This window comes from Hemiscyllium ocellatum, chromosome 30, assembly GCF_020745735.1.
Source record: "Hemiscyllium ocellatum isolate sHemOce1 chromosome 30, sHemOce1.pat.X.cur, whole genome shotgun sequence".
NCBI classification, from domain to species: domain Eukaryota; kingdom Metazoa; phylum Chordata; class Chondrichthyes; order Orectolobiformes; family Hemiscylliidae; genus Hemiscyllium; species Hemiscyllium ocellatum.
The window spans coordinates 52,565,522-52,579,403 of record NC_083430.1 but is presented as its reverse complement, the minus strand read 5'-3'; the positions used below and the strand labels follow the sequence as shown (position 1 = coordinate 52,579,403).

Sequence of the window (13,882 nt, the reverse complement as noted above, 5' to 3'; positions counted from 1 at the left end):
AAGATCCTCAGACAGCACCTTCCAAACCCAGGACCTCTTCCATCCAGAACAATAAGGGCAGCAGATCCATGGGAACACTACCACCTACAAGTTTCCCTCTAAGCCACTCACCATCCTGACTTGGAAATATACTGTTATTCTTTCATTGTTGCTGGGTCAAAATCCTGGAATTCCCACCCTAAGGGCATTGTGGCCCTACCCAGAGTGCATGGACTATAGCGGTTCAAGAAGACAGCCCAGCCCACCTTCTCAAGGGGCAACTAGGGACAGACAATAAATGCCAGCAATACACATGCCTCAAGAGTGAGTTTTAAAAAGCTGCCATGGTCTGTGAATGAATGGTGGGTGTGGGCCCTGCCCATTGAACTTGCACTGAGATGTTGGTGCTGAGTGTCTGAGATGGAGGTTTAGGGGGGCAACCAGAGAGTCCTAAGCTCCCCAATCAGACTTTCATGTTGGGAATTCTTGGCATCTGGTTTCTGTCCAGGGCCTTGGTGAGACCACACAAGTGTATTGTGTACATATTTGGTCTCCTCAAGCAACGAAGGATGTTCTGACTACGGAGAGAGTGCAAAAGTTTCTTAGACTAATCCTTGGCATGGCAAAACTGACATATGGAGAGAGGTTGGATCATTTAAGATTATATTCACTGGAATTTGGAAGAATGAGGATGAAACCTGTCGAACACGAAGAGGTCTAGACAGAGGAAAGCACAGAATGGAAGGACGAGAAGCTGCCTATCAATGAGGTGATATGAGGTCATCGCAGTGAGAATGATAGCAAGCAATGATCCCTGCTAACAGACATCTCACTGTCACTGGTGAGAATCTGGTCTCACCATCCCAACACTTGGTTAAAAAACAGAGCGTTTTGATCTCAATGTCGAGAGGGTTCTCGCTGGACATTTTACGACCTTCTTGCGTTGGCAAGACTTGAACCCACAGCCTCTGACTAACAGGCAAGAACTGAGCTACTTTGTCAAGATTACCCAGTCTCCTGACTCAGGCAGAATGGCAGATATTCTATTCATACAGGCACATGCAAAGTACAACAGGTTGTATTTCATTTATTGTGATAGATTGCAGAATATTATTCCATTCTGGTTAAGATCGTCGGCTTTTCCGAATCATAGTGGTGGTGCCTGCAGTGAGTTTCTGTTAAAAGACAGAAAGAGATGAGTATACTGAGTGACAACGTGGCAACACAGTGTTATCATACCTTAAAATAGAACGGAACCACTTGGTGACAATGAAGATTAATTTATCACAACATAATATAAATGAGAAACATCAATCATTTGATGCATTTATTTTAAACCCTTTCTAACACTGAATGACATATGAGCCTCAGGCATCAAGACTTGCTCGATCCCTGGGGTAGAGAGAATGCCTTTAAAGATTATCACACTGATTTCAGCTATTGAAGAATTCTACTATGAACAAAACAAATTAGTCTTTGAATAATTTATACGCCGCTCTCCCATAGCATCAAACGTCACACCCACCCACCACACAATCTCAATGTAATTAGGTGGGGATCCTAGGTACATTACAGATGGGTGCATTCACTGCTCCTCGCCCTGGGATTCGGGACTGATCCTGGATTTTGATACAGGGTATCAGATGGCCTGCAGGGCAAAGGTGAGGACTGCAGATGCTGGAAATCAGAGTCTAAATTAGATTGGTGCTGGAAAAGCACAGCAGGTCAGGCAGCATCCGAGGAGCAGGCAAATCGACGTTTCAGGCAAAAGCCCTAGGTGGCCTGCTTCATTCCAAATCTCACACTGGATCTACCCAGGAATTTCAGGGCCAATGTGCTTTACATCCAGCTTCTGTAATCATTTTCTTTTGCATGATCAGCAACCCTTTATCACAAGCTGCCTCAAGCAGTTCACTATTTGGGTGTTTTTTTCAATCTGGGCTGCAGTGACTTGCTGAGGTTTTCCCGGATATGTTGGTGAAGGAGTGAAGTACATCAGCCTAAGTTCTGAAAATTTTAGTTTTAGCTCAGCTGATTATGAGTTTAACATGCATTTAATGTTTGGTATGATCCAGAATCCATCATGAATTGAGTTTTACCAAATACAATTTCTCAGGAGAGTTTTAAGATAAGTTTAAGAAATTTTTGTTTTTGCAAAAAAAAATTCTGGGACCATTTGCTGGAATCCAGTCAATTGGTTCAGAGTAAATTTTAGAAAAGAGTTTAATTTTTAGAAAGACCATCAGGGCCATGTTTCCAATGTTAGACCTCACCTTCGCTGAGAAAGAAACACAGGGAACTTGTGTTGTATGCATTCACATTAGTTTAAGAGGTTCATGGATGCAGTGGATTACAGGGCTGACACTTCCAGACCAATGTTTCTAGTTAGTGAAGCCACACAATATTCACATCGGTATAAGACAAGCAAAAATTAATAGGCAATGCCAAATATTTTCCAGAGTTTTCCTGAAGCTGCTTGATGATGTTGGTAAAATATCTTTATTTCAATTATAATTTACTCTAAATCATTTATGTGTACATTTTATATAACTATTTCCTTTTAACTTTTGGCTATTATGCATACCGGGGTGTAGCTGGTCACTTGTATGGATCAAAAGCTACAAAAGAAATAATATAATCAAGTACTTACTTCAATCATTTCAGAGCCATGCACCTCCTGCACATGAACAAAGTTTTTCAACCTGCATACGAGCTTCCCATCTTCCATGATGACAGTACACTGTGAGAAATAAAATTATTGTGAATTTATGTAAAAAAGTTCGATACTTTGACTTTAAATCAAAAAGAAAATGAGGAGTTAAAAATGTCATTTACAATGAGATTAGGGAGCTGTAGACTCATTATTGGGTTCACTTACAGGTACACTGAGGGACAGGAGAACCAAGTACCTGCACTCACTGAGAAAAAGAAGCTCTGTAACTTAAAGCTGTGCATGTTGACAAATTTGATATATTTCCCAGTGTATGGGTTATAGAAAAAAATTCTGAAATGCATTTTCTATCCTGGGGCAAAATTTGAAATACTTTGTGGGCTCATAAGGTACTGTCTAGTGTCTGATAATAAGCAGCCGCACAGGGGAGAGTGAACAAATAGAAACTGAAAATACCTTTAGCTTTTTCCCATCCATGGAGGTAATCTCAGCCTCTTTACCAAGAGTAAATTGATTTGTTACTGAATGACGTGGATTTTTTGTCGTAATGACAAAGTTGTCTCCAGTTTGTTTGATTTCAATGGTTGGCTTGATATCTTTTCCAACTTTTATCACGTCTTCTGGAAGAGCTGAAATAGAATAGAATGATTGTTCCTGAAATGGACTAATATCCAGGCACATGGAAAATGCAATGTGAAGGGGTTTGTGTAGGTGGCTGAAGCTTTCAAGTTAACTGAGGTTACAGGTTGAATTACATAAACATTTACATTTATCAGTTAGTACCTACCCTCTGCTCTCATAGACCAGTTTCTGTGGGAGGAGCAGTAACTTCACATTCATGTATGTACGAATCAGCATTTTAAATCAAAGTGCTACTAGTAACATCCAACAACAAACGCTCAGCAAGTTTATTCAATGAGGAGCTGATTAATACAGACTAAGAATTAGATTTCCCCTTACCATAGCCATCCTGTGCTGAACTGACCATTCCAAGTACACAAATGATTGTAAAAATAGGATGGAAATAGGTTATGGAATGCTGGCATTTATGTTTCATAGATGAGAGAGTAAGAAGTTAGAGGTCAAAAACGGGCTTGTCAGTCTTTGAAATTCTCCTCCTTAGAAGATGATGGAAGCAGAGTGCTACTTACAGATGCTATTAAAGCAGAGCTTGGCAGGTTCTTGATAAGTGAAGGGTTGGTCGGTTATCAGGGAGTAGATGGAAGTGTGGAGTTAGCAGAACAGTCATGGGTTTGTTAAATGGCGGAGCAGACTGGAGCATCGGAGTGGTCTCCTCCTGCTCTTCATGTTAATGTTAAAGCTGCAGGTGTACCGAATACTAGCTCATCTACCTTGGGAACACTGGGTTCAGTTCCGAGCATAACAATGCAGGAAGAAATACTTTGACTTTCGAGAAGATGCGTTCATTGGAATGATTTCTGGACTCCAAAGGTTAATTTCCAAGGAAGGATAATGCAAATTATTTCTGTGAAATTATTTCTGTGCAGATTGTTTAAGGAGCAGTTGTTGTGAGTGATGCACAAATTTGTTCCTGAGACAGGCAAGAAGGGGTAAGATTAAGGAGCCTTGGAATGACGGAAACAGAGGAGCTTCTCATCAAAAGGAAGAAGGCAGCTTATGTAAGGTGGAGGAAGGGTCTAGTACAGCTTTAGAGGATTACAGGCTTACTAGAAAGGAGCTCAGAAATGGACTGAGGAGAGCCAGGATGGGGCATGAAAAGGGCTTGGCAGGAAGGATTAGGGAGAACCCAAAGACATTTTACTCATACATGAGGAATAAGAGAATGAAGGTAGGGCCAGTCAGGGATAGCATTGGGAAATTGCGCGTGGAGTCTGAGCAGATAAGGGAAGCCCTAAATGAATATTTTGCTTTGGTTTTCACTAAGGAAAGGGACCTTGTTGTGAATGAGAACTTTGAGGAGCTGGGATACAGACTTAAATAGATCAAGATTGAGGCAGTTGATGTGCTGGAAACTTTGGAAAACATTAAGATTGATAAGTCACCAGGGCTGGACCAGATTTATCCTAGGTTGCTCCGGGAAGGGAGAAAGGTGGTTGCTAAGCTGCTGGCAAGGATATTTGCCTCCTCACTCTCCATGGGAGTCGTACTAGAGGATTGGAAGGAGGCAAATGTTGTTCCTCTTTTCAAGAAGGGTAATAGGGAAATCCCTGCCAATTACAGACCAGTCAGTCTTACGTCTGTGGTCAGCAAAGTTTTGGAAAGAATTCTGAAGGATTGGATTTATGACTATTTGGCAAAGCATAGTGTGATTAAAGGCAGTCAGCATGGCTTTGTGAGGGGAAGGGCATGTCTCACAAATTTTGTTGAGTTCTTTGAGGAGTTGACGAGACAGGTCAACGAAGGTCGAGCAGTGGATGTGGTGTATATGAACATCAGCAAGGCATTTGATAGGGTACCCCATGGTAGGCTCATTCATAAAGTCAGGAAGTATGGGATACAGGGAGATTTGGCTATCTGGATTCAGAATTGGCTGGCTGACAGAAGGCAGAGAGTGGTTGTAGATGGAAAGTATTCTGCCTGGAGGACAGTGTTGAGTGGGGTCCCGCAGGGCTCAGTTCTTGGGTCTCTGCTCTTTGTAGTTTTTATAAATGACTTGGATGAGGAGGTTGAGGGGTGGGTTATTAAATTTGCAGATGACACAAAGGTTGGAGGTGCCGTTGATAGTATCAAGGGCTACTGCAGGCTGCAGCATGACATTGACAGGATGCAGAGCTGGGCTGAGAAATGGCAGATGGAGTTCAACCTGGATAAACGCGAAGTGAAGCATTTTGGAAGGTTGAACTTGAATGCTGAATATAGGATTAAAGACAGGATTCTTGGTGGTGTGGAGGAACAGAGGGATCTTGGTGTTCAAGTGCATAGATTCCTTAAAGTTGTCTCCCAAGTGGATAGTTGTTAAGAAAGCATATGGTTTTTTGGCTTTCATTAACAGGGGGATCGAGTTTAAGCACCACGTGGTTTTGCTGCAGCTCTACAAGACCCAGGTGAGGCCACACTTGGAATATTGTGTCCAGTTCTGGTCACCCTACTATAGGAAAGATACAGAGGCTTTGGAGGGGGTGTAAAGAAGGTTTACCAGGATGCTGCCTGGACTGGAGGGCTTGCCTTATGAAGAAAGGTTGACTAATCTTGGACTTTTCTCTCTGGAGAGAAGGAGGAAGAGAGGTGACCTGATCGAGGTATACAAGGTAATGAGAGGCATGGATAGAGTCAATAGCCAGAGACTGTTCTCCAAGTCAGGATTGACTGGTACGAGGGGTCATAGTTTTAAGATATTAGGAGGAAGGTAAGAGGAGACATCAGAGGGAGGTTTTTACGCTGAGAGTTGTGAATGCATGGAGTGTGTTGCCAGCTGTGGTGGTGGAAGCAGAGTCATTAGGGACATGTAATGACATTAGGCTTGCTGGAGAAGCACATGGACAGCAGTGAATTGAGGGGTGTGGAGGTTAGGTTATTTTATTTTAGATTAGGAATAATCCTTGACACAACACTGTGGGCCAAAGGACCTGTTCTGTGCTGTACTTTTCTATGTTCTACATGTCTATGTTCTAGAATGTTAATTTGATCAAAATTCTCAAGGTATGAGAGGAAACTGGGTTTGAATTAAATTTTATATTGTCAAATTATTTGAAGATCAATTCTAGATTGTGTATTGTGAACACAGGCAGACAATGCCACTTGCACATTCCCCTCCAAGCCACCCATCATCCTGACTTGGCAATGTGTTACCATTTCTTCATTATCCTTCCAACCAGCATCGGGTGTACCTGTTGAGCAGGAGCTGCAATGGGCCACGAAGGCAGCTATCACCTTCCAAGTTAGGGATAGGTAGCCAGTGTTGGCCTTGTTAGCTGATGTAATGATGGACATGTGCATTTGGATATCTTTTTGTGTCAGTTTCAACAGAGCTCATCCAACTCCATTGCAGCTGAATCCACCTGGACTTAAGAAACTTGCTAGTCCCTCCTTTAGCTCAATGTTTTTGTGTCTTAATGAAAATCAAAACATCTTTGAGCATTTATCACTGGAAAAAGATGAGCAACGTCTTCATGTTAAGCTGAAGCAAACTTGTGTTCTGCTCATTCCCAAAGAAGCAGCTTGCAAATGATTGAATTTCCCGCTCCAGTTATGTTCCACTCAATCAAATTATTGAATCCCCGTGTCTGTGTGGGTTTCCTCCGGGTGCTCCATTTCCTCCCACAGTCCAGAAATGTGCAGGTTAGGTGAATTGGCCATGCTAAATTGACCGTAGTGTTAGGTGAAGGGGTAAATGTAGGGGAATGGGTCTGGGTGGGTTGCTCTTCGGAGGGTCGGTGTGGACTGGTTGGGCCAAAGGGCCTGTTTCCACACTGTAAGTAATCTAATCTAAGTATGGAAACAGGCTAGTTGGCCCAACAAGTCCATACTGACCCTCCGAAGAGTAACCCACCCAGACCCACTCCCCTCTTACTGTACAATTACCCCTGACTAATAAACCTAACCTGCACATCCTTAAACATTGTGGGCGATTTAGCATGGCCAGTTCTCCTAACCTGCACATTTTGGGATTTTAGGAGGAAACTGAAGCACACAAAGAAAACCCACACAGACATGGGGAGAACGTGCAGACTCCACACAGACAGTCGCCCGAGGCTGGGATCGAACCCAGGTCCCTGGCGCTTTGAGGCAGCCGTGCTAACCACTGTGCCACCATGCAGACCCTTTGATCTTTTGTATTTTTCTTTAAAAAAAGCACGAAAAACTCGCCCCATCGTCAAAACTGATGAAAGAATCTTACAGGGGGCTGAACAGAGTGAGATTTCTGGCAGAATAACCTGGGAAGTTCGGCAAAGCCATCATCAAGAGCAACCCCCTGCATCTTGTCTGTGTCTGCCTCATGATAAGGTGATGTTTCTCACTTGCTTGTTAAATGCTTTATTAATGGTCTAATTCACCTCATTTATATTCAACTTCCAATTTCACTGAGTGCGTTAAGCAAACGAGTGAACTCTCGAGATGGAAGGTCAGAGCAGGAACCTTCAGTTACCGTTTGCTGGGAGGAGGCTTCACGTTGTTGAGCACCAACCAGGATTGTAGACCTCCTTGCCCACCAGCCACGCACACCCCTTGCCAATGGGCATTGGCATTTGACATTGTCCAACCCATGGCATTTCTCAGATCCACTTGTCATTCATGATCTGCCCAGCTGGGGAATGCTGTGTTGGCGGGCACATGAGTTGCCAATCTAACACTGACAGTATGTACCAGCTGCCATCATGGGAAACACATTGCACATTTATTTAATAAAATGGCCACATCCGAGTTTGGGTGGGGCCTGATCCTCACTCCAGACAAGAGGAGGCCCAGAGAGCAGGAACCACCTGCATACAGTCGGTCTGCATACAGTCCTGGTGCCTGGTGAGAGTGTCCAGTTGGGGTGCTCACGGTCAGGGGATATTTCTGACTACAACCTGGGTGATGGGTAGCAGTCAGTGTTGGATGGTCAGTGGCAGGCAGGGAGAGGGCAGTGGTCAGTGCTGGATGGTCAGTGGCAGCAGGCAGGGAGAGGGCAGTGGTCAGTGCTAGATGGTCAGCAGCAGGCAGGGAGAGGGCAGTGATCAGTGCTGGATGGTCAGTGGCCACAGGCAGGGAGAGGGCAGTGGTCAGTGCTGGATTGTCAGTGGCCACGGGCAGGGAGAGGGCAGTGGTCAGTGCTGGATTGTCAGTGGCCACAGGCAGTGAGAGGCAGTGGTCAGTGTTGGATGGTCAGCAGCAGGCAGGGAGAGGGCAGTGATCGGTGCTGGATGGTCAGTGGCCACAGGCAGGGAGAGGGCAGTGGTCAGTGCTGGATGGTCAGTGGCCACAGGCAGGGAGAGGGCAGTGGTCAGTGCTGGATTGTCAGTGGCCACAGGCAGCGAGAGACAGTGGTCAGTGTTGGATGGTCAGCAGCAGGCAGGGAGAGGGCAGTGGTCAGTGCTGGATGGTCAGCAGTAGGCAGGGTGAGGGCAGTGGTCAGTGCTGGATGGTCAGTGGCCACAGGCAGGGAGAGGGCAGTGGTCAGTGCTGGACGGTCAGCAACAGGCAGGGAGAGGGCAGTGGTCAGTGCTGGATGGTCAGCAGTAGGCAGGGTGAGGGCAGTGGTCAGTGCTGGATGGTCAGTGGCCACAGGCAGGGAGAGGGCAGTGGTCAGTGCTGGACGGTCAGCAACAGGCAGGGAGAGGGCAGTGGTCAGTGCTGGATGGTCAGCAACAGGCAGGGAGAGGGCAGTGGTCAGTGCTGGATGGTCAGTGGCCACAGGCAGGGAGAGGGCAGTGATCAGTGCTGGATGGTCAGCAGCAGGCAGGGTGAGGGCAGTGGTCAGTGCTGGATGGTCAGCAGCAGGCAGGGAGAGGGCAGTGGTCAGTGCTGGATGGTCAGTGGCAGCAGGCATGGAGAGGGCAGTGGTCAGTGCTGGATGGTCAGTGGCCACAGGCAGGGAGAGGGCAGTGGTCACTGTTGGATGGCCAGCAGCAGGCAGGGTGAGGGTAGTGGTCAGTGCTGGATGGTCAGTGGCAGCAGGCAGGGGGAGGGCAGTGGTCAGTGATGGATGGTCAGCAGTGGTGTTGTCAGCCGGGGAGCAGCAGACACAGTGAGCAGGGCTCTGCTCTATCAGCTCTATGGTTTGCTGGATAGCATCAGGAAGGGTTTGGGATAACTACTGTCCCTGGGGTGGGGGGTGGGGGGTGCAGGGTGGTTGTGGTGTGTGCTAATGAGGGAGGACGGTGTATGGTGCAGCTATGGGGGATTCTAGGGAATCACTACCAAAGGGTGAGACATTCAAGGTGGAAGGGGAGGGTGCCAGAGACATATCTGGATCTGGGAATGAGGATAGTGATCGGACAGTCTCAAGGAGATTGGGGAGGAAATGCAGAGCGGCATCAGAGGGTATGGCAGGCACCGGGAGGTGGGTAACGAGCACTCATTGCCACCCGGATGTCCAATAGGGGAGTGAGGGGTAGTGTAGAAGAGCAAGATGGATATCATTCAGGTGTGATGTTGGATTTCGGGGACATGGAAGGGGCAGTTGGAGGTAGCTGGCTCTCTATGTGGGCGTGTGGGTGGGGTGGGGATGAACTGCCGGGTCAGAGCAACGTCAGGCTCTGAGGGAGAGGGGGAAGGAGGAGAGCGGGTATGTGGTTGGCTGGTGATGCATGGCACCCAGTGCTGATGGTGTTCACCGTGAGCCCTCTCCCTGCTCTCACCTCCTGTTTTCTGGATGAGAAATACAACTGAAAAACAATCAGGATCACACCCAGAAAGGGGCCAGGTGGTGTCAGTTTGAGGGATAGTTTGCAGTGACCGTGTCTGCTGGACCAATCACACGGATACCCGCCATTTGTGGCAAGGCCTATATGATATAACAATCCACAAAGCAAAGTTGAACAGAATCACAGGCAACAGGACACTCCTACCCAAGGAGCTCAATGCTTTCTACTCTCACTTTGAACAGAAGGTCAGTGAAACGATGTCACTTGTCCCACCAGTCTCAGATGAATCTGTACCCATGGTCACCACCGCAGATGTCAGCTCGGTCTCTTGAGGGTGAACCCAGGTGAAGTGACTGGACAGATGGAATCCCCGGCTGTGCACTCAGATCCTGTACGGATCAGTTGTTGGGAGTATTCGCTGGTTTCTTTTACCTCTCCTTACTCCATTTCGAAGTCCACACCTGCTTGAGGAAGATCACCTTCCCAGCATGCCTCAATGAGTACCGCCAGCGGCTCTGACCTCCAGCATTACAACATGCTTCAAGCAGTTAGTCATGGCTCACATCAACTCCAGACTCCCAGACTGCCTTGATTCTTTACAATTCACTGACCACTGCAACAGGTCCATGGCAGACACCATCTCCCTGGCCCTACACTCACCCCTTTAACATCTGGACAACAAGGATACCTACGTCAGGCTCCTACTTTATTAATTAAAACTCCACCTTTAACACAGTAATTTCAAATAAACTCTTCTCCAAACTCTGAGACCTAAGTCTAGGCTTCCACATCTATAACTGGATCCTCAGTTCCCTGACTCATAAACTACAATTAGTAAGGACAGGTGACAACCCCTCCTCCACCATAGTCCTCAACACCAACATCCCACAAGGCTGTGTATTCAGTCCCCTACTACACTCTAATTCACTCTTAACTTTGTGGCCAAATCCTTCCTCAGCTCCGTTTACAAGTTTACTGACAACCCCACCGTAGTAGGTCAGATCTCAATCGTTGATGAGACAGACTACTGGAAAGAGATTGAGTGCTCAGTGGATGGTGTAACGATAACAATCTGTCCCTCAACATTAGTAAAATGAAGGAGCTGGTCATTGACTTCAGGAGGGTGTGCCCCTGTCTGTATCAATGATACTGAGATGGAGGTGGTCAACAGCATCAAATCACTGGGTGTGTGATTGCCAATAAACTGTCCTGGTTCATCCATGTCAATGCAATGGTCGTGAAAGCACAACAATGTTTCTACTTCCTCAGGAGGATAAGGCAATTCAGCATGTTCTAAAGGATTCTCACCAATGTTCAAAAGGACTCTATCACCAATTTTTATAGATGCACCAACTGTAAATGAAAGCATGTGTTTGGAATTGTCTAATTATTTACCTGTCTGTGATGTTCCCCGACTGGATAGTGACAAGCTGCAGGTCTCCAGTGGGTAGTGGGGACAGAGTAGCGGTGACTTGAAAGGGTGTTGATACAGGCTGTAGCTAAGACAGATACACTGTGTGGCCTGGCTAGGGTGTTAGACAGGTTAACTGTGTGGCCTGGCTAGGGTGTGAGACAGGTTAACTGTGTGGCCTGGCTAGGGTGTGAGAATGAGGCTGTATGTGTGAAGGAATGTCAGCCTGTGCCGCGGGCAATGTGGCTTTCTGGCTGCTGTGTGGTGATATTCCTGGTGAGGGATAACGCCAGAATGTTAACATTTCCCAGATGCACAGCAGCCTTCCAAAGATAGTGCAAGTGCCATAAATGCTGGTCTCTCCATGAATATCCAGGTGAGCTGTTCCAGGAATAGGCTGTGGTAAGACAGTGCTAGAATCGGATGCAAGGTGTGATGTATGTAGGTAGTCGGTCAGGTGAATATGGTGAGACATGGTGAGAAATCTCATTAGGCCTGTAACTAAAAAACCCTCCAAAAAACAAAAGCCAGCCTAACCCTTACTCTAATCCTCAAAACCTTAGTCACCAAAAAAACAAGCTTCAGACCAATGTCCCTGGATGGAATTAATCATGACAGAATGCTTCCACTAATTGCACCAGCCTCTACCTCTTCCAAGAGATTCATAAAATGAAGCTTTTCTTTGAGATGCTGGGACGCTATAGGCACCTTTTAAATATTTAAAGCTTTCTGTTTTTTCTTAAATTTACTAAGAATTTGACAACTGTATTCCAATATAACTAATAACTGTCTCCATACAATTATTTTAAAGTCATGGTGTCATTTAATATTGGGTGACTTGGAGCAGTACAGGACACTGATTAAAATGCTTATTTCTGCAATAATGTTCTCAGCTGTCAGAAAATTCCATCAGGTTGACTCTTAAATATGTTTTTAAAGCATTTTTAATGAAATTTAATTAACATTAACCCCTAAAAAGCTTCTGGATTAAACTGCAGATTATTATGGCAGATTTGGTGATTGGTAGATAGATTTAAGAGGAAATAAAATCATATCAGAAAGTCAGCAGCATTTTCAAAACAATTTGTGACCAGATCCCCAATTACCAGATCTTCTTCTTCCACTATTACTCACAGTCATTCCTTAAACTTACAGAGAGCGCGCATAAAATCTTCAATGTTCTCCTGGGAGTAGACATGCCATGTTCCAGAGAATGCCATTTTTTTGGGATGAGCTTCCCCTTGGTCTAAGACAATTGGCAAAGTAGAGTGTGTTTTTTTTAACCAGTATTTATGCCAGAGATTGCATATTGGTAAACTCAGATTTGTTAACAATTCGTCTAATCATTAACTGAAAAATACCCAATGAAAGGTCTGTCTGAGCAAACCAAAAAAAATTGTTCTTTATGTAGATAGCCTTGCATTCAATATTGAAAGCCATGTAATATTGGGTGACTTGGCGTATCATCTGCCGTCATTTCCGCCAATTCCAAATGGACCCCACCACCAGGAATATATTTCCCTCCCCACCCCTATCAGCGTTCCGCAAAGACCACTCCCTTCGTGACTCCCTCGTCAGGTCCACACACCCCACCAACCCAACCTCCACTCCCGGCACCTTCCCCTGCAACCGCAGGAAATGCAAAACTTGCGCCCACACCTCCTCCCTTACTTCTCTCCAAGGCCCCAAGGGATCCTTCCATATCCGCCACAAATTCACCTGCACCTCCACACACATCATCTATCGCATCCACTGCACCCGATGTGGCCTCCTCTATATTGGGGAGACAGGCCGCCTACTTGCAGAACTCTTCAGGGAACACCTCTGGGACGCCCGAACCAACCAACCCAACCACCTCGTGGCTCAACAGTTTAACTCTCCCTCCCACTCCACCGAAGACATGCAGGTCCTTGGACTCCTCCATCGCCAGAACATAACAACACGACGGTTGGAGGAAGAGCGCCTCACCTTCCGCCTGGGAACCCTCCAGCCACAAGGGATGAACACAGATTTCTCCAGTTTCCTAATTTCCCCTCCCCCCACCTTGTCTCAGTCGATTCCCTTGGACTCAGCACCGCCCTCCTATCCTGCAATCCTCTTCCTGACCTCTCCGCCCCCACTCCACTCCGGCCTATCACCCTCACCTTGACCTCCTTCCACCTATCACATCTCCATCGCCCCTCCCCCAAGTCCCTCTCCCCTACCTTTTATCTGAGCCTGCCTGGCACCCTCTCCTCATTCCTGATGAAGGGCTCTGGCCCGAAACATCGAATTTCCTATTCCTTGGATGCTGCCTAACCTGCTGTGCTTTAACCAGCAACACATTTTCAGCTCTGATCTCCAGCATCTGCAGACCTCACGTTTTACCTCAGATTACAACAGGGTCTTGATCAGATGGGCCATTGGTTCGAGGAGTGGCAGATGAAGTTTAATTTAGATAGTGTGAGGTGCTGCATTGTGGAAAAGCAAATCAGGGCAGGACTTATAAGCTTAATGGGAAGGTCCTGGGAGTGTTGCTGAACAAAGAAACCTTGGAGCGCAGGTTCATACTTC

The 13,882-nt window shown here is 46.2% G+C and overlaps 1 protein-coding gene across 1 annotated transcript; it reads right to left on the bottom strand.

Annotated features, from left to right (window-relative positions):
- Nucleotides 1-1,075: 1,075 nt before the first annotated feature.
- On the bottom strand, nucleotides 1,076-12,549 carry fabp10a (fatty acid binding protein 10a, liver basic). Its single transcript, XM_060847366.1, has 4 exons — nucleotides 12,483-12,549; nucleotides 3,107-3,279; nucleotides 2,630-2,719; nucleotides 1,076-1,154 (listed from the first exon to the last, which is right to left on the bottom strand). The coding sequence occupies exons 1-4, from the start codon at nucleotides 12,547-12,549 to the stop codon at nucleotides 1,104-1,106; spliced, it is 381 nt and encodes a 126-aa protein (XP_060703349.1). The 3' UTR covers nucleotides 1,076-1,103.
- Between the last annotated feature and the right edge of the window lie 1,333 nt (nucleotides 12,550-13,882).